General features: G+C 36.5%; 1 protein-coding gene across 1 annotated transcript; it reads left to right on the top strand.

Annotated features, from left to right (window-relative positions):
• Positions 1 to 1,501: 1,501 nt before the first annotated feature.
• On the top strand, positions 1,502 to 19,246 carry LOC7458992 (protein TIC236, chloroplastic). The gene is made up of 24 exons (XM_024590569.2): positions 1,502 to 1,647; positions 1,776 to 3,828; positions 5,006 to 5,204; positions 5,316 to 5,375; positions 6,138 to 6,242; positions 7,382 to 7,522; positions 8,377 to 8,439; positions 8,634 to 8,864; positions 8,973 to 9,056; positions 9,902 to 10,059; positions 10,166 to 10,697; positions 11,037 to 11,207; positions 11,369 to 11,428; positions 13,662 to 13,784; positions 14,698 to 14,973; positions 15,132 to 15,197; positions 15,318 to 15,449; positions 15,556 to 16,377; positions 16,501 to 16,781; positions 16,972 to 17,228; positions 17,480 to 17,718; positions 17,804 to 17,992; positions 18,321 to 18,593; positions 18,834 to 19,246. Exons 2-24 carry the CDS (start codon positions 1,895 to 1,897, stop codon positions 18,978 to 18,980), a joined length of 6,543 nt encoding a protein of 2,180 aa, XP_024446337.1. The 5' UTR covers positions 1,502 to 1,647; positions 1,776 to 1,894; the 3' UTR covers positions 18,981 to 19,246.
• The last annotated feature ends 1,542 nt before the right edge of the window (positions 19,247 to 20,788 follow it).

Genomic DNA, 20,788 nt, shown 5'->3' with positions numbered 1-20,788 from the left:
AATGAAAAAACCGAGCCAAACCGAAAAAACCGAGCCAAACCGGAAAAAACCGAGCCAAACCGGTTTGAACCGGTTTTTTCTCTAAAAAACCGAACCGAACCGAACCGAAACCGGTCGGTTTGAACCGGTTTCGTTTTTTTTTTAAAAAAATTCGATTTGGTTACTTTTTTTGATAAAAACCGAACCGTGAACACCCCTACTTTTAACACATGATAATGAATCTATTAATTTAAAAAGTTAATGCTCAATTCTTTTATATCTTATATAATTACTATATATATTGGCTCTGTAGTGAAAAAAAAACCCTTCTTACATTCAATGATTCTATTAATTTTAAAATTCATGTTGAATTCTTTGTTATGTTGCATCTATACTTGGATTCATTGATATCTAAAAAGCTTGTGTTTAATTCTTTGTTAAGTTGATCGATACAAATAAAGTATCAATCACAATTTTATTGACTATAAAAAAATACTATTCTATACAAATCCCTCATGTAGCTTAGGCAAACCCGATGAAGTTGAAAAAAAGAGGAAGGAACTCGGTTGGGTTGAGGCTCAATCGAGTCTCACGTCAAATTTGATTGACTCGGATCTAATCAAGTTCTCTCTCTTCTTATTTTTTTTTTCTTTTTAATATTTTTTTATTGTTACAAGCATAGTTTTTAGACCCGGCTCGGTTCAAGGCCCGGGTTCTGGGTTGCCCGGGTCAATTTTTTTTTTTTAAATCAAAACGACGTCGTTTTAGTAAAAAAACAAAAGTCAACGGGTTGCAACCGAGTTTTAACCGGGTCTTGCCGAGTCAATACGCCAGGTCAGCCGAGTTTTTTCTTCCCTTGTTTTTTCTTTAACCCGGTCTGGTTCCAGCCCCGGGTCGGCCGAGTCCAGGATCAACCCACCGGACCGGGCCGGGTTTTAAAATTATAGTTACAAGCTACATTGAAAAAATAACAGAGGAATATTACTACCGCCTTAAAAAGTTAAAAGATTTTTTTCAAGAAATTATCTAGATTTTTAATTTTCTTTCTAGCTATAAATACCAGGTTCTAGTAAGAGAGAAAAATAATTCTCTCAATAATACAACACAGAAAATAAAAACTACTCTCTCTTTACCTATTGCTTTTAAATAATATCTACCTACAAAAATCTAAACTGACTTTGGCATCAAATAATTGTTTTCCTCCCAACTAAAAATAATTGAAAGGCTTGTGCTTTCACAACAAAAGAAAATTAAAATCTCACGCATAATTTAAAAAAAAATCTCAGCAAAAAGAAAAAGAAAAAGAAAAAGAAAAATGGAATGATGATTGAAAAGACTGAGTTCATTCTCTTTTTTTTTTTTTTTTAAATAACGACTGGGCGACACTGTTTTGAAATAGCACCAAAATAGAAAAACAAATAAAAAAAAGGTATTTCATGGTCTGGAGATAAGGTTATTATCGGTATTTAAAGGCAAGTAGCATTTGCGTCACGCTACTACCTCAAGCTTTCCGCTCTTTCTCGTCTCGTCTCGCCAAAACAGACAAAAACACCAGTCAGAAATTGCAAGCAAAGCCAAGAAAGGCACAATCTCCCTCTATCTTTCTCTCTACGTAACTGAAGCCAATCATCAATCTCTCTTACGAAAGGCTGGATTGATACGCTTCAGGTCATCGTGTTTCTCTCTGTTACGATCTGTGTAGTCATCTCTGTGTGAAAACAGTAGAATAACTTAGAGCTCGAAATTGTTTTTTTGATTTTCTAGAAGCGGGATTTGATTTTATGGTTTATTTTTAGGATTGGGATGCTTGGTCACACTGCGCTATTTTGAATTTTATTAGGGGACTAAGAGAGGAGTTTCTTGGTCCCCATCAAATGAGCTACAGTTGTGTTAAGAAATTGTGTAAAGGACTATAATGAGCTTAAAACTGAACAGCCCATTTCTTGGGATTCCGGTTAATGGTCGAAACCGGACCCATTCTCTGTGTTCGGGAAGAGGGCACTTATCGAAAAGGGGTTTTGGGAAATGTGTGTGTGTGAAAAAGTATAGTGATTGGGTTGCTCAAGCGATTAGGTTCTCGCATTTCTGTGGAAAGAATGTGGAGTTATTAAGGAATGCTATTGGATTAAGAAATGGGTTGAGGGTGGAATGTGTGAAAGAGCCGTTTGTGCAAAGTAAGGCTCTTGTGAGGTCATTGGCTCCTGTGTGGAAAGAAGGGTTGTTGATAGTGAGATGTTCGGTTTTTGGGGCTGTGATATCTGGGGTGTGTTTGTTGGTTTGGTATGGGCAGAACAGAGCTAAGTGTTATATAGAGGCAAAGCTTTTGCCTTCTGTTTGTTCAGTGCTTAGTGATTATGTTCAGCGGGAAATTGATTTTGGTAAGGTTAGGAATGTGTCGCCTTTAAGTGTTACTTTGGAGTCATGCTCAATTGGGCCTCATGGCGAGGAATTTTCTTGTGGGGAGGTGCCTACAATGAAGCTTAAACTTCGTCCTTTTGCAAGTTTGAGGAGGGGGAAGATTGTGATTGATGCTATTTTGTCTCATCCAAGTGTCATGGTTGTGCAAAAGAAGGATTATACTTGGTTGGGGATACCCTCATCTGAAGGTGGTCTACAAAGGCACTTGTCCAATGAAGAAGGGATTGACTATCGTACAAAAACAAGGAGGCTTGCGCGGGAGGAATCAGCTGCTCGCTGGGACATAGAAAGGGATGATGGTGCTAAGGAGGCTGCAGAGAAGGGTTATACTGTTCCTGAAAGAGATCCTGATATAGCTGGATATGATGTTCCAAAGAAAGATGCAACCCATTCGACAGATCTAACAAACTATGAGTTTTTCCCATTCATGGATGATAAGATGCATTGGAAGGACCATCATTGCATGGACACAGGTCTTGACTATGATAAGAGGCATGCTCATTTGGAGAAATCTTTTGGTGTAAAATTTCCTGGTTCAGGCCTTAAATTATGGTCTAGTGTGATTAGAGGACCCAAAAAGCACAAATTTAAGAAGAAGGCTAATGGGAGTGATATCTCAGCAGCCAGCATTAATGCCAAAAGACGAATCCTTGAGCGTAGTTCCACGGCAGCAGTTGCATATTTCCAGGGTTTATACAGTGAAAAGTCTGATGAGCCTTCTCAGTCATCTGGTGGTTATGATGTTATGAACCTTGACTCCCTTTTAGCTCAAAGTGGAGGTGATTATAGTCTGGACATATCTATTGATGCAAGTACTGGTGATGAAGACTCAACAGCTAAAAGCCAGAATAAAGACTCAGTAAACCAGCCACTGGCAGCGGGTCAAAATGTTCACGGTCATATTGACAAGTTTAATATTATACGTGATACCTTTCTTGCGACTGTTGTTCATCTCGTTGAAGTTCAAAAAGTCATTGAAAATTTTCCGTCCATCAGAAATCTATCAGGAGATGCTAAAACAAACAATATAAACGATGTGGATTTAGCAGTCGATGCTGTAAATAGACGAATAGATGCTAGAGACTCGGGCACTCAAAGCCACCATGCATCTCAAAGTTTAAGTTCTGTAAAGCTGGAGAGTGGTCCTGCAACATACCTTCCAGTTCCTGGTTGGTCCTTGAGTTTGACATCTGGCTTACCCTCTTTTTCAAGAAGGCTCAGCAATCTGCTATCTCATCTCCTTGCTGGGCCATTTCAAGAGATTAAGTCAGGTGTCGGTCCTAAAGTTGAAGATATTGTTGCAGAACTTGTTGATGGGGTAGATGTCGTGCAGTCTGAAAGAATTGAGAAAATGCTTCCTGTTTCACTGGATTCTGTACATTTCAAAGGTGGAACACTGATGCTGCTTGCATATGGTGACAGAGAACCTAGGTGAGTGCCACTTTTAGTCTACACCTATTTATTAGTTGTATAAAATCATGTTTTATTTATTACTTTGTTTATGTGGAGTGGAGTGGCCATAGTGATTTCTAATTGTCTTTTTCTTACTATTCATGGAGCAATAAGTAATGAGGTTTTCTTGTTACTACCTTCAAGGTAAATTTGAGGTTTTCTGTTCTTCTGGTCTTTGACATGAGAAAAATTAATAGAAGTCTTTCATTGTTGCAAGATTCTATAAAAAACAGATATCATTTAGAGCATGGCCTTGCAATGGATTTCCCTGACATGTTATATTTTGCTTGAATAGTTGTATAATAAGGCACCTTTATTCTCCTGGCTAGTGTGAGTGGGATTGAACATTGCATAGCTCTATCTGCTTTCCTCAGTTAAAGGATTATTTCTTACCTTTCCAATTCCTATCATTCTTAAAAACTGCCCAGTCTGTGATTGCACTCATAAAAACTGAAAACTTCTCATAACATCAATCATAGAATAGACTCGGAAGCTTAACTCTCTCTCTCGCTCTCTCTCCACACACACACATGCACACACATTTATATTCACACACACATATATATGAGTGCATGTGTCTAAATTGGCTGTTCTTCATTATTGCTTAGTGTCCTAATTCATGGCTAATAGACGTTTTGGCAAAGATTTTTGTGTGTTTTGTTTGTACATGTACTTGTGCTCCCCTGATGTTAATAAGCAATGATGGTCCTTGAATCAAACTAGAAGAACTGGCTTTCTAATATTGACATATTGTTTTTTTTAAATTGATCAGTGTGCTAATCTCAACAAGTGAAGTGTCTAAAAGATAAAATCTTTGATAAAGTTACAGATTGTCCGGTTATTATTAAGGGATAACTGATTCAGCAGTGTCTTTGCTGGGATCTTCAAAAAGATTGGATTGCCTTGTTACATCGTGTTTGTTTAGTATTGTGTTTACTTCCTGTTCTTCCTTTGAGAGGATATTTTTGTCATCTATGTAACTCTTTCTTCTCTTGCTCTTTGTTAATCCTGGATTAATCCAAAAATGAAGTGGTTTCTGCTGAAACATTGGATAGAAGTGTTCTTTTATGAAGACACATTCTCCTGTGCATGACATTAATTTCTTTACCAAGTGATTTATGCATACCATTTATGCTTTCTACTATACTGTGTATAGGGAAATGGGAAATGTTAATGGACATCTGAAGTTTCAAAATCATTATGGTCGTGTGCATGTTCAGTTGAGCGGCAACTGTAGGATGTGGAGATCTGATGCAGTGTCTGAAGATGGAGGCTGGTTGTCTGCAGATGTTTTTGTTGATGTTGTTGAGCAGACATGGCATGCCAATTTAAAAATCATCAACCTCTTTGCTCCGGTAAGGTACACACTGAATTTGGTATTTATGTTGGAAAATTGTTAAGAACCTTTTTATCTGCTATCTGAGTGAGAGAAATTGTAACTGAATTGTTTCAATTCGTCTTTGCAGCTTTTTGAAAGAATTTTAGAAATTCCAATCGCATGGTCCAAAGGGAGAGCCACTGGTGAGGTGCTTTTCTAACTCCAATTCAATTTTTATTTTTATCCAATCCTTCTCCTCGAATATATAAGAATGTTCCTCAATTTCCGACCAACTGGACATGTCCATATTGATATTACCATTTAATCTTTTATTTTCATGTTATAGTTATTAAAAGGAAATATTTCTTATTATTTTCACAAGAAATTTCTTAACTGCTCCCAAGCTCTTTTTGATGATTTTTCTGGTAAAAATGCATGGTGGTTGGGGCACATGTTATTAATTTGTGAAGCATGCCAGATTAAATTGTCTGATGTCAGAAACTAGCATGGTTATACTTCTGAGTGCTTAGATTTATTATCATTACAAAAATTATATTTTTTTAGCTCTGCTTTTATGATTAGATTTATCTTTTATTTTTCCGAGTGAACTGCAGATATTTATCTCCTGCTTTAAGCATAATTTCATATGGTAGTGAATTTGGCTTTGCTCTGTACTTAAATCAAGTTGCTTGTTTCAATTTACTTTGTTATTTGAGTTTGCATCTACCATCAGATGTTTTCTAGTTTAGCTGTATGGCATCAGAATTGTCTGCCTTGACAAGTAGTAATGTTGTTTAAGGTTCCTGAGACTCTGCCCTTCCATTAAACAAAGATTTAAATGTTTCATTTCCACAGATAATCTTTTTGATTCTAAATGTTTGTTTTCTCAAAAGTTGTTAAAAGGACAATTTTTTTTTTATATTTAATAAATATCCTAGACAATTTTATTTGCATCCTTCTCCTTTTGCAGGTTCACATGTGCATGTCTAGAGGGGAAACATTTCCTAATCTTCACGGGCAACTTGATGTTACAGGATTGTCCTTTCAGATAAATGATGCTCCATCATGGTTTTCTGTATGTCCTTGTTTCATGTGTTCTTAAATGCTTGCTTTCTTTATCCTCTTTATGGAGATTTTTATTTCAGCATGTCTCATATTTTAGGATATGTTGTAGCTGGCAGAAACATGTAATTTTGTCTGGCATATGGTTCATGGCCTGCATATCTCATTTACAGATCTCTTTACTTTATTGTCACTTTCTTTGTGATCTATATATAGGTATATTTTATGCCCAGGTGAGTATGAGTTATTTGTTGATGATGTTGTGATTTTTATTAGATGGTATGATGCCTTGGAAGTTCTTTTGATGCTTGTCATGTATGTTTAGTTAAGGGAGGAGCTAGATGACATCTTTCTCCATCAAGAGATGGGTCAGGTGGAGGTCACCAGTTAAATCCCTTTTGAGTGTCAAGTTGCCGAAGAAAAACAAAAACAAAATGTTTCTTTCTTCCAGTACTTATAAATTTCTTGTCTTTATCTCTAATAATTTGAGGAGACAAGTAGAGACAAAAGCAATTGTTTTGTATTGAGGGAAGGAAAGGAATGGATTAGAAAAGTAAATCTTTTGTTGGAAAATTTAAAAAGGAGGAAAAGGATACGAGGGAAATGCATTCTCAAGGTCTGCATTTTATTTCCTGCAACAAATGCCATTATTCAGATATATGTAAGAGAACCTATTTACTATTTAGTTATGTGGAAAATAAAAGAAAGAAAAGCATGATGGCATCAGATCTTAGTGAGTGATGAACCTAGGGGGACACAGTAGTTATGAGGTTAATTTACCCGCCCTCTGCCACCGGATGAACCTTTATAAAACTGATTAGTAGTTTAGGACTATACCTGATTTCAGAATAACCGTAACAAGGCTGTGTTGAATTGGTTTAATATATCATGGACATTTTACATATCAACAGCAATCTGATTTTGCATGAATTTTCCCAACTAATAAACTTCTCATTGTATTTTTATGTTACTACTTGTAATTTGTCAAAATAGTGTATGCAAAATTTATTCACGCTTATCTTATGTGGTGTTTCAGGTGTATACTGAAAAAGTTGAAATCATCATTTACTGTTCATTTTTTTAAATAAAAAAATAAGGAAACTAATTCTTTTCAGTAGGCTGGAAATCTTACATTGACTGTGCATTTGACAGGATATTTCAGCAAGTTTATGTTTCCGTGGCCAACGAATATTCTTGCATAATGCAAGTGGCTGGTTTGGCAATGTTCCTTTAGAAGCTTCTGGAGATTTTGGCATTCATCCAGAGGAAGGTGAATTTCATCTAATGTGTCAGGTATGGTCTTATATACAACTGCCTCACACTTGAGAAGATGTATGTATTTCTTGACTTCAGCATCACTCCATTTTGTCAGATGTGATATGACATTTTACTTGGGACTGGAAGGTTGATACTTCCTATGTGTGCTAAAGTGAATGTTTTGATGGTTTTATTGCGGGAGTTATCTTATTCAATAAGAGATGTCCAGGTAGAATTGATGCAACATTCTTCTCATGATGGAGAATGGTTCAGTCATGACATTGAAAATATAGTTGCTTGCCTACAAAATTTTCCTTAGAACATAAAATTCAACTGCAAAAAAGGTCATAGAATAAAATAGAGATCCATGTGGAAGTCCTACTTAATCTCTCACAGAGGAGTTCTTTATCTTGTGTTCTGATGAGGAATTGATCAAGGAGAATGTTTATCCTGCAAAGTAGCGGCTCCTCACTTGGAGGGTGGGTATGAAATCTGTTATAATGCAAGCATGTGATCCTTCAACAATGGTTCACATTAGATAATGTGATTTCAAATGACAGAAATTCTCATTTTTGACATTGATCATATAAACAACTGCAGTCTGTTAGAACTTTGGTTACAACCCATTCAGTATGTTTTTGTTCTGTCATTGCTTTCTTTTATAATAAGAACCTAAACTCTGTAGTCTAATACCTTTTTAATCCTGCTAATAACGAGTTGTTGAAGACATTATGTATGTTGTATATATGTCTGAATGTTTTTATAGTTACAATTACGGTTGGAATTTTTCTGACCTCGAACTGGCAGGTTGCAGTGGCTTGTTACTTGTTTTAATTCTGTTGTGTTATTTCCTATCAAACCAGTAATATGTGCATTATCAATTGATTTAGGTCCCTTGTGTCGAAGTAAATGCTCTGATGAAAACTTTTAAGATGAGACCTTTATTGTTCCCGGTAAGTGTGTCTGTATTTCATTGAATTCTTTATTGAATATGCACTTGAAAGTTCAATTTTTTTTTTCTGGCCGGTTAATTCCTATAATATTGTCAAATTGATCTGGGTAATCACTATATTTTATAACAAAGCAAGAATGAGTTCATACTGACTACTTTGATTTTTTCTCCATCTTCTTTCTCCATTGGCTTCAGTTAGCTGGTTCTGTAACTGCTGTATTTAACTGTCAAGGTCCACTGGATGCTCCTATATTTGTGGGAAGTGGAGTGGTTTCGAGGAAGATATCTCATTCATTTTCAGATGTCCCTGCATCTGTTGCACTGGAAGCAATGTTAAAAAGCAAAGAGGCTGGTGCTGTGGCAGCCTTTGATCGCATTCCCTTTTCATATTTATCAGCCAATTTCACATTTAACACTGATAACTGTGTAAGTTTGTTTTGAATATTTGATCACACAAGTCCTAAGCTAGAATGACAACTTTTTTTCAATTTCAGTACAGATTTAATTATTGTGCTATATATTTTCACGACATAGGTTGCTGACTTGTATGGAATTAGAGCTAGCCTTGTAGATGGTGGTGAAATTAGAGGAGCAGGGAATGCATGGATTTGCCCAGAGGTAAACTGCTTGTGCTATAACCTCTCTTTCTTTCCTTCTCTGTCTTTCTCGACACGCACAGATACACAGTCAGCTAGGAGGTGAGATGACATGTTTCGTTGCATTGTGAACTAGGATTGGGCTTTCTAGATTCTCCTGTTGTGTCTTGTGTCTCATATTTTATACCAAATTTCACTCTGAAGAGTATATGATTACAGTTGGATTATCTTATGCACTTTCTTTCTAGTTGGATCTTCGCCTAGACAAGTGTTGATAAAACTCCGAAATAGCATTTCTTTGGAACCATATTTTTATCAGTAAAGACAAGAAAATCCAGGGTAGCATAATTTTTAGACTTTGTCTTGGATTTGAAATCATAGCTGACGATTGGATACAATTGATATTTTCTGTTTTCCGCCGACATGCATGAGTTTCTTTTGTTTTGATTTGTTTTTTTCAATTGATCTCGAGCATATTCGTAACTTAACATGTGAATGTAAGAGCTAACATTTTTGTTAACACTAGAGGGCGTAGCGAAGAAAACAGACCTTTGATTTTCTAAATCCACATCTGTTGCCAGTACAATTCTATTTTAGCAAGTTGCTCTTGGTCTTTTATGATCCTACCATGCCATGCTTTTTATGGATTCCTTCGAACTTCTGATCTGAATCGAGCATGTAATTAAGTTTCTACCATTTAGGCTGTCATCTTCGATGTCTTTCATTTGCCATGTTACCTGATCAGTGGTTTGAATAGGAATATAAACGGTGGTGTTCTTGAAGTCTGCACATTGATGCATGCAATGCTTAACCCTAAGGTTATTTTATTTTTCCATTTCCATTCTGATATGGAACACTTTGTCACAGGGTGAAGTGGATGATGCAGCAATAGACGTTAATTTTTCTGGAAACTTTTCCTCTGATAAGATTATACATCGATATATTCCAGAGTACCTACAGTCGATGCCTCTAAAATTAGGGGACCTAACTGGAGAAACAAAACTTTCTGGATCCCTCTTAAGACCGTGAGCTCCATAAGCTTATCCTTGTCATTGCGCATTAGTTGTTCATTCTATGATTTTGTTTGCATGTACTGTACTGTGGTTGATTGGCAATTCCTTCTGGACATAGGAGGTTTGACATCAAGTGGATTGCGCCAAAAGCTGAGGGGTCATTTAGTGATGCTCGGGGAGATATCATGATCTCACATGATTATATTACAATTAAATCTTCATCTGTTGCTTTTGAGTTAGACACAAAAGTTCAAACGTCTTATCCTGATGAATACTTCCCAGACAGAAAGGAGTTTGATGGAAATAAAATTTTGCCATTTACTGTTGAAGGAGTTGAGTTGGATCTACGAATGCGTGGTTTCGAGTTTTTCAGCTTGGTATCTTTTTATCCTTTTGATTCTCCAAGACCCACACATTTGAAAGCAACAGGAAAAATCAAATTTCAGGGAAAGGTGCTAAAACCTTCCAGTATTGTTAATGAGCAAGATCTTGCTTCTGGGAGGGACATGCAACATGTGAAAGTAGAAGGGACTGCGCAAGGTACACAAAGTCTTGTTGGCGAGGTTTCGGTCACAGGTCTTAGGCTGAACCAGTTGATGCTTGCACCTCAGTTGGCTGGACAGTTGAGCATTTCACGTGATCGAATCAAGGTAGTGGCTTTTTTTCACCTCAATGTATGTGTCTATCTGTGTGTGTGTGTTTTAATATTGTGCATTTATTTTTAAATATGCCATTCTTTGTGCTTATATTCACCTCGAGGAAGTTGTAAGACCTGGATTGCTTTGTTAATGTAGGAGTCAGAGTTAATGTTTTTGCATGAGATATCCTATTTTGATCTGTGAGTTATGTGAATACTTGCTATTTTAATATGGTTAAAACGAACATGAAAACAGAGGTTGTGGATATCTTCTTCCTACACTTGCCTTTTACCTCATCTTGTTTTACATGGCAATCTATTCTGAAAACTGAAGCTCTTTCTGGTGGCGCAGGTGGATGCCATGGGTAGGCCAGACGAAAGTCTTGCTGTGGAGGTTTTGGGCCCATTACAACCTGGTTATGATGAGAGCTCACCAAACAGAAAGTTCTCGTCTTTTAACCTTCAGAAGGGACAACTAAAAGCTAACGTTTCTTTCCAACCTCAGCATTCTGCTACTTTGGAGGTATCTGTAGGTCCCATGATTTGGGGAAAAAAAGAGACAAGAAAAGGAAAATTTTTGCATCTTTACTTGGAATTTTATTCATTCTGTGTTATATTGAAAATGATTTTCTTTTGCAGAACATGGATAATTGATTTTTTCTGCCTTTTATGAGGTTGTTGTAGGTACGAAATTTGCCGCTGGATGAGTTGGAGTTGGCTTCTCTTCGTGGAACAATACAAAGGGTAAGCCTTGTTGGTATATCCTGTTAAGTTGGATTGCAGTTATCAATAAGAATGAATTTGTTTTGTTTTTCTTCAACATTTCAGCTGCTTACTCGGGCTTCTTTTATTTTACATGCCGACCTTTATGGCTGAACCTGATATTTTCTTGTGATTTAGTTGTTTCTAAGATATAAACGTTGTCAAAGAACCATTTCAACCCAAAAGTATAAGTTGCAAGGCGATACTTTAAGAATGGTTTTATATATTCTTAAACACACTCTTTAAAGTGAAAGCCTTTTGAGCTTGAAACTTGCATAAGTTCACTCAATCTAAACATATAAGCTGTTTGGTAAAGCTTCAAGGATGGTTTTATAAATTCTCTCAAACCCTCTCTCAAGTGAAAGTCTTTTAGGTTTGAAACTTGCACAAGTTCATCATATCTTGAGTTTATTTTTTTTTAATTTTAATTAGAGCGGGGGTGGTGAAACTAAAACTCGTGATGATCGTTTGATCATCTAGACTCTAGTATCATGTCAAAGAACTATTGTAAGCTCTTAAGTGAGGTCCTAATAATGATTCTATATATTCTTTAATACACTCTCTCAAGTGAATTTGCATAGGTCCCCCACTATCTTGTACTTAGTTTTTTTATTTCAATTACAGAGAATGATCATTTTTAATCTAAGAGAATGGAATGTTGAGACTTGAACTCATGACCGTTTGGTCATTCAACATGTTTTATTTTAGTTTATATTTTTGTATCTAGTCAATGTGGGATATGTCCACCAACAACCCCCTTTATTTGCAGCCCATCTTTTGGGGCCTGTCAAGTGGCATGGGCTCCAGTATTTTTACTGGACTGTTGGGTCTTTTTGAGGCTCCAATACCATATAAAACTTGATAGTTAAGTTTGGATTCGATAAAAAAACTTAAGCCTTGTGGTGGTTGACTCATTCTTAATTTTTTATTTTGTTAAATGAAACTATTCAATATCTAATAAATAAAAGAAATCAAAACAATATAAAAGATTGAGAATGAGCTAGTCACCACAAGATTGAAGTCTTTTGGATTGAACCTAAACTCAACTATTAAATTTAATATGGTGGCGGAGCCATTTTGTTACAATGATCTAGCAAAGGTCTTGGAGCCCAAGCCACTCGACAACACCAAGATCTAAGTCTTTTGGATGGAACTCAACTATCAAATTCTATATAGTCTCAGAGCCTCGAAGAGGCCCAACGATTCGGTAAAGATCTTAGAGACCAAGCCACTTGACAGACCCCAAAAGATGGGTTGCAAGTGAGTGGGAGTGTTGGTGATTATATCTCACATTGATTAAATACATAAACATAAACTAATACAAAGGATGTTGAATGGACCAACCATCACAAGGCTTAAGTCTTTTGTATGGAGCCCAAACTTAATTATCAAACTCTATAGACATATATAACCGAGTGTTACAGGCTTTCAAGTTTAGCAGGAATGTTCCGCAATCGGTTTTACATGTCTCAATTAAATGTTGAGCTTGATCATGGTCTGTAGAAATCCCTTCACAGGTCTTCCTAAACAAACAAATGATATGGACCTTCATTTATTTCAATTATACCCATAAATACCAGATCATTTGACTGCTAGATGCTGTCTTTCTAAGCTGTCAATAAGATATTAAAGTGTTTTGAGCTTTCAACTCCCTATAATAATGTTCATGGCCAGCGTATCATGACCGTGATAATCTAGGAAGTGCATGCAATTTCTTTATAGTGGGCATTGTTGTGTGAGAAGATCTGCTACTTGAATTTACTATCAGGACACATTGTAACTTCTGACAGTAATGAGGTACGTGATCCTGCTTTTCTCTAGACAGTAAGCTTATGAAGAAAAGTTAAAAAATGTGACAAAAACTTGTAAGGAAATCCCAAATAATAAGTGAGGTGGATTTTGTTTGGGTATAGGGGCAAAAATCTTCTCTCTTTGGAAGCATCCTAAATCTTGATGGAAGTTAGTTGAGGAAAATGTGACAACCATCTTAATCACTTTTGATGTATCTTTCGCTGGAAATTTAGTTTATCAATATTTTTGTGAAGTCTGATAGAAGTATCTACTCTATATGCTCCTACTATTTTTTTCCGAAAACAATTCAAATAATTTCCTGCTATTGGAATTGTGATTCACTAGACTTTTCTTGATGATGATTGTATCAGTTATCATTTTGGACTTGAAAATTTTATGTCCTTGGCTGCTTGTTTACGTGCAGGCAGAAATTCAGCTCAATCTTCAGAAAAGAAGGGGTCATGGTGTGTTATCCGTTCTTCATCCAAAATTTAGTGGTGTGCTTGGTGAAGCCCTAGATGTGGCTGCTAGATGGAGTGGCGATGTTGTGAGTAATTGATCTAAAGTTTTTGTACCATGAAGTTGACCATGTTGGTACAAATGCTCAGTCTAATAGCTTGGGAATTCTTTATATCTACTAATTGAACTTTAATAAAATAATAATCTTAACTTTGGCATGTCCTCTTTGATTTTGTGTTAAAGATTGATTGGTTCCATGGGTGGATAGTGAAGCAAGCAATGTCTTGCATGCTTCTGTTGATGCCCTTTTATAACTTAGTATTTGACATTCAGGTTGAATTAGAGTGTGTTTACCAAACATCTTAGAATCAAAGTCAAAACTATCTTATGAAAAGTATATTTTTAATTATGTCTCAAAGTAAAGCGTAATTTTTCATGTCAAATGGGATTGTTTTTAAATTCATGTTTGGATCATGTATGCGATTCCCAATCTTTTTTTCTTCTCTTTTGAAAGCTGAGATGTACTCAATTATGTCTTCAGTGGTTTTCTATTGCTGGAACTTGTGTTTTCCTGTTAGTGTTTCTCATTATAGTTAAAAACAACAAATCAACTAAATTTACACTCATCTGATGTGAATTCATGTCATGAGAGTAGTTTTCTATTATCTCTCAAATAATATCCGTATGACATAATCACATTGGTACTTCTGAATTTTTTTGGGCAAGGAGGAGATGTTTACAATATTAACTGGCTGTTCTCTGACCCGATCATTTCTGAAAAAACTGTTTTGGATTAAGAGTACAAGTTCTAATGTAGCATGATTGCAACAATTATCACTTCTTTATATAGCTTATGCTCCAATAGCTATCTCCTGAAATTATCATATGGATATGCATGCTCACATGTGTGGAGAGATAGATAGATTGATAGATATTCTTTTTTTCCCTTTTGCTACTGCATGGTTAATGATTTTGTTACTGAATGATATGCTATTGTTTAGATCACTCTCGAAAAAACTGTTTTGGAACAAATCAATAGCTGTTATGAGCTTCAAGGTGAATATGTGTTGCCTGGCACTCGGGACAGAAACCTTGCTGGAAAGGAAAATGGTGGCCTGTTCAAAATGGCAATGACTGGACATCTAGGTAGTGTCATATCTTCTATGGGAAGATGGAGAATGAGACTTGAAGTTCCTCGAGCTGAGGTTGCTGAGATGCTTCCGCTAGCAAGGCTTCTTTCTCGAAGTACAGATCCTGCTGTTCGATCTAGATCAAAGGTTGTAATCACTTAAGTAATTGAAATGGATGTATATCGTGACAATCATCTTACTGTGGATTGAATCATATCACTTCTTATTAGTTTACAGTTTGAGATGTTTACAGTACTTAGATCTTTCAATTAGAGATCCCTGATAGGTGTGCCACTTCTTTGCAGGATCTTTTCATGCAAAGTTTGCAGTCCGTAGGATTGTATCCAGAATGTTCTCAGGACTTGCTTGAGGTAGTTTGTTGATAAACTACAACATGTTTGATGTCTTCATATCTTATTAAAAAGCTTCATGTTCATAGAAACAGCCAATTTCATGTGTCTGGTAGATTTAACAGCTCTAAAAAATTTCAGGTAATGCGAGGGCATTATACACCATCAAATGAAGTTATTCTTGAAGACATAAGTCTTCCAGGTTTAGCTGAACTTAAAGGCCACTGGCATGGCTCTCTTGATGCAAGTGGTGGAGGCAATGGAGACACAATGGTATAGTTTTGATCTTTTCATGATTCCTCAAAAATTCTGGCCCTCTTCCTTTAGATGGCTCTTTCTCGTTTCTCTTTTTATTTCCCCTGTGCTTTTGTTTTTCCAGGCTGAGTTTGACTTTCATGGGGAGGATTGGGAGTGGGGCACCTACAAAACTCAGCGTGTTGTAGCAGTTGGTGCGTACAGCAACAATGATGGTTTGCGGCTTGAGAGGATCTTTATTCAAAAGGATAATGCCACAATACATGCCGATGGAACTTTGTTAGGGCCCAAAACCAATCTTCATTTTGCTGTTCTGAATTTTCCTGTTAGTCTAGTTCCGACGGTAGTTCAGGTCATTGAATCTTCAGCTGCTGACATTGTTCATTCTTTACGGCAACTGTTAGCCCCAATTCGGGGTATATTACACATGGAAGGAGATCTTAGAGGAAGTCTTGCAAAACCAGAATGTGACGTTCAAGTAAGGCTCTTGGATGGTGCTATCGGGGGCATTGATCTTGGACGAGCTGAAGTTGTTGCTTCCCTAACCTCGACCAGTCGTTTTCTATTTAATGCCAAGTTTGAACCAATCATCCAAAATGGCCATGTACACATACAAGGAAGTGTTCCTATTAATTTTGTCCAAAATACTTCATTGGAGGAAGAAGATCAAGAAACAGATAAAAGTAGAGCAAAATGGGTGCCTGGCTGGGAGAAGGAAAGGGATAAAGGGTATGCTGACGAAGCCAGGGAGAAGGTTTATAGAGAGAGGGTTGAAGATGGTAGGAATAATCAACTAGCTGAAAGTCTCAAAGTTTTGAACTGGAACTTTTTAGATGTAGGAGAAGTTAGGGTTGATGCTGATATCAAGGATGGGGGAATGATGCTATTGACAGCTTTATCTCCTTATGTCAACTGGCTTCATGGCAATGCTGACATTATGCTTCAGGTAGGCTAGTCAAGATATAGTACTTGTGGGTTCTCTCAATCTTATATATCTAAATTTTTTCTGATATCCCCAAATCCGTGATTTGGGATTTTTTTTATTGGAATTTTCTTTCTAATCAAACAGGTCAGAGGCACTGTTGATCAACCTGTGCTTGATGGATTTGCGACATTCCACAGGGCTTCTATATTATCTCCAGTACTCCGAAAACCACTCACAAACTTTGGTGGTACTGTCCATGTAAAATCAAATAGGCTATGCATCACTTCATTGGAGAGCCGGGTAAGCAGAAGGGGTAAGCTGCTCATAAAAGGCAATCTGCCTCTCAGAACAAGTGAAGCATCTCTTGGTGATAAAATTGATTTGAAATGTGAAGTTCTGGAAGTGCGGGCAAAAAATATACTGAGGTATGTCATGCAATTTATAACAGATGCATTTTTTATAAAATATGCGCCTTGGCTTGTTGAGAATATATTTTCCATTTAAAATTTGATTCCATGTGGTACATGCCTTTTGAAATTTTATACATTGATAATTATGTTGCTGAATGCATGATCATTCTTAGTTTCTAGAGTACTAATGTCTTGCCCATATCAGTGGTCAGGTTGACACCCAGATGCAAATAACTGGTTCGATATTACAACCAAACATATCAGGGAATATTAAATTGAGCCACGGAGAAGCATATCTACCACATGATAGAGGTAGTGGAGCTTCTCCTTTCAATAGGTTGTCATCCAATCAGTCCAGGCTTCCAGCTGGGGGTGTCAACCACGCAGTTGCATCTAGATATGTTTCACGGTTTTTCAGTTCAGAACCTGCTGCTTCAAAGACCAAGTTCCCTCAACCTGCTGGTAACATGTTAAATTGTTGGTTTCTTATAATGGGGTACTAAATATGTCTGAGAAATGAAATGAAATTAAATATTAACTCTTTGAAATATTTGTTTAGAACTTTAAATGAAGGACCTGGTCAACCTTCAGGCTGACATGAAAGGATCCTCACTGACAAAATGCCTTACATTTAAAGCTGTCAAATTTTTAGGTTTCTTTTGTTAGCAAATTCTTTGAACTTTTTTCCTGATGTTTATTTTATGCACATGCAGTTAAATCAAATAAAGTTGAAAAGGATTTGGAGCAAGTAAACATCAAACCAAAAATAGATATACGCCTTAGTGATTTGAAGCTTGTTTTAGGACCAGAGTTGAGGGTAGTTTATCCTTTGATTCTCAATTTTGCTGTTAGTGGCGAGATTGAGCTCAATGGCTTGGCTCACCCCAAACGGATAAAACCAAAAGGTGTTCTCACATTTGAAAATGGTGATGTGAATCTAGTTGCAACTCAAGTGAGTAACTATCTTCTTGTTAAATATTTTTTCGTGCAGCACTTGTTCTCTTTGTTTTATTTAAGTTTAATTTTTCCAAATTCAGGTGAGGCTTAAGCGGGAGCATTTAAATATAGCAAAATTTGAGCCTGAGCATGGACTAGATCCCATGTTAGACTTAGTTTTGGTTGGATCGGAGTGGCAATTTAAGATTCAAAGCCGTGCCAGCAATTGGCAGGACAAACTGGTGGTAACCTCAAGTTCTGTGGAACAAGATGCCCTCTCACCAACTGAGGTAACATGAGAATTTTCTCATCCACCCTGTCAACTACTAGAGATGAGCTTTAATGTATCAGAATGTCTCATGGTTGAGAGGTCTGGAAACTGTAGTTGTGAATAGATATGTATACAGTACAGCACATGCTGTCCATTGTATTTTTCGTGTATTTTTATCTAGCAAGGTAGAAAGAGATCAAGGATATCAAGCATTTTTTATGTTATCTATGCATGCATGCATTCGCCTGCACTTATCATGTTTGTGATTCAGGGTCTTGTTTGCTGTTGCTAAATTTGATTAACATATTTTCTCAAGGCAATCTAATGTTAATTTTCCTTTCATGCAGGCTGCTAGAGTATTTGAGAGTCAATTGGCAGAGTCCATATTGGAGGGTGATGGCCAGCTTGCATTTAAAAAGCTTGCAACTGCAACACTTGAACAATTGATGCCAAGATTAGAAGGGAAGGGAGAGTTTTTGCATGCTAGATGGAGGCTAGTCTACGCTCCACAGATTCCTAGTTTACTTTCTGTTGATCCTACAGTTGATCCTCTAAAATCTCTGGCAAATAATATTTCATGTGGTACGGAGGTCGAGGTCCAGCTTGGGAAACGTCTTCAGGTTATCTCAGTCCTTCACTTACCCCCCTAATAATCTTTTTTTTTAAGTCTCTTCTGGATAATGTAAGTGATGATGAGAATGAAAGAGGCTGAAAAGGGTTAGCTGTTCATTTAGATGTGGTTTCAAGATGCTCCAGCTTGGTCCTTGTTTTGAAGACTGTTGTCATGATCCTTTGTTAATGGTCATCTAAAATCTATTTGTCAGCTAAAGCATTTGTTTTTTTCGTTCTACTGTTTTCAGGCCTCCATTGTAAGGCAGATGAAGGACTCAGAAATGGCTATGCAATGGACCTTGATCTACCAGCTCACAAGCCGTTTGCGAGTGCTCCTACAATCTGCTCCCTCCAAACGGCTCCTTTTTGAATATTCTGCTACATCACAGGATTGATTCACTGTCATATTTTTTGCTTGCTGTTTTTCTTTGGAGCAGATGAATCGATTCTCTGGAGTGCAGGGTTGTCATTGGTGAATGTTGTAGCATATAGATTGTCGATATTGAATATAGCTGATTGTAGTTGAAAAGAAAACCAAATTGAAATGAAGGTAGATGCTAAAGTAGATGTAGGAGTATGCCGTTATTCTTTGCTCAGAAATGAATGAGCTTGTTCATATGTTAAACAGTTAATAGAAAATCAATGAAAACAAATTTAGCCACGATCGAGATTCATGACAGATACATGCTATGCTGGTGCCCAAGAGCATTTGGCCTCAGTCGTCACAACAATCTCCAAAAGCCTCATCAGCAGATGCATTAGCCTTATCTCTGTTTTGAGTGGTCAAGGTAATATTTAATGTAGCAAAACTTAAACTTGCATTGCTGATCGTTCCTGAGAATGATATGTTCTTGGGATGGCTGACTCGAAGCGACTGACTTGCATCAATGGCATGCGTACGGCTGTTGTTCCGGGGCACTAAAATGCCAATTTCCCTTCTTCTTCTTCTTCTTTGTGGAGACCGTTGTGGTTTTTCCCCGTTTTGATGATCTGCCATGGTGTTTTTTCTTATTCTTATCCCTCGTTACATGAACGGATGTTCTATTTATTTGAGTTCTATTTAATTTCTGTCATTTTTTTTTTAAATCATTCCTCTTGAAAAAAAGTGAGAAAATAAAACTCGTAAAGAATAATTTATTTGAAGGGCAATAAAGAGAAATGTTAAGCCAATAAATCAGATACAATCTAAAGGTTTTATAAACTAATTATGAAAGAAAAATAATATTTCTCAATTTTTTGGAAGCTAAAATTAACTTCATTTGTCACTGAATAAATTGTATCATAAAGTGAAAGTTAATATAAAATGCTATTTAGAAAAGTTAAATTTAATTAATGTAGAATTAAATTCAGCTAATGTTTATATGGTGATTTTTCAATTTTCGAAATACTAAAAAAGACAAAATTCAATTATTTATTCAGATGAGATATTACTTTTTAACTATGTTTTTTTTTATTTTTATTAGTTGAAGTTGATGATGTATCATTATTTGAAGGTGACGATGGATCAATTACCTACAATTTACTATTTTTGTCTCCGACTTTTATATGTACATAGTAGATAACAATCTCTATATCAACATTCAACTATATGTTGCATAATCATTCCTCCACCAACTAGAAAAAAAAAACCTGAAAGAACATAATTTATCAGTATTTTCTAAATAATTTTTGGTTGGTCTAAAGTCCATTTTAATGATGCCTAGGCCTCGAAGGATCTTCAAAAATTATCTCGGCCCATACCATTGACATGGGTTTGGATGTCATTGGGCCTAAGCATGCACCTGGCGCCTGTAGACCCAGGGCTAGTGTGTCCCTATCGCGTGTGGGCCCATGCACTAGGCCTGGCCCTAAACATCAGGTGCACACCTGGCACCTCTCGAGTTCAGGCCACACGTCTCAGTTTAGTGCACATCCTAGTGTCTCATAGGTTTTATTTTGTGGCTTGGACACAACACCTAGTTCATTGAGATTTTTTTTATCTACATCCCTGGATGTATAAGAATCTTGCATGGCCTGCCACATTTTCATCTCATTAATATATATATAAGATGTTTGTCCCATATTAATATTTATGTTAAGAATATTTATTTCTTATTAATACTACAGGGATAAAATGACTTTCCAACCCTCTTCTTTAAATAATAAGACGAGGTTTACGAGGTATAAATACTTCATAAATCACCCAGAAGAGAGGTTCATAGCT

This window comes from Populus trichocarpa, chromosome 18 (assembly GCF_000002775.5).
Source record: "Populus trichocarpa isolate Nisqually-1 chromosome 18, P.trichocarpa_v4.1, whole genome shotgun sequence".
NCBI classification, from domain to species: Eukaryota; Viridiplantae; Streptophyta; class Magnoliopsida; order Malpighiales; family Salicaceae; genus Populus; species Populus trichocarpa.
Note: the sequence above shows the minus strand (reverse complement) of the source record. Positions and strands in the feature narration are given on the sequence as shown.

Bases quoted from the DNA above. Each gene is read 5' to 3' on its own strand.
- LOC7458992 (XM_024590569.2), top strand. From the start codon at position 1,895: ATGAGCTTAAAACTGAACAGCCCATTTCTTGGGATTCCGGTTAATGGT. The intron at 6,243-7,381 runs GTATGTCCTTGT...TGCATTTGACAG, and splicing joins ATGCTCCATCATGGTTTTCT to GATATTTCAGCAAGTTTATG. The intron at 7,523-8,376 runs GTATGGTCTTAT...CAATTGATTTAG, and splicing joins AATTTCATCTAATGTGTCAG to GTCCCTTGTGTCGAAGTAAA.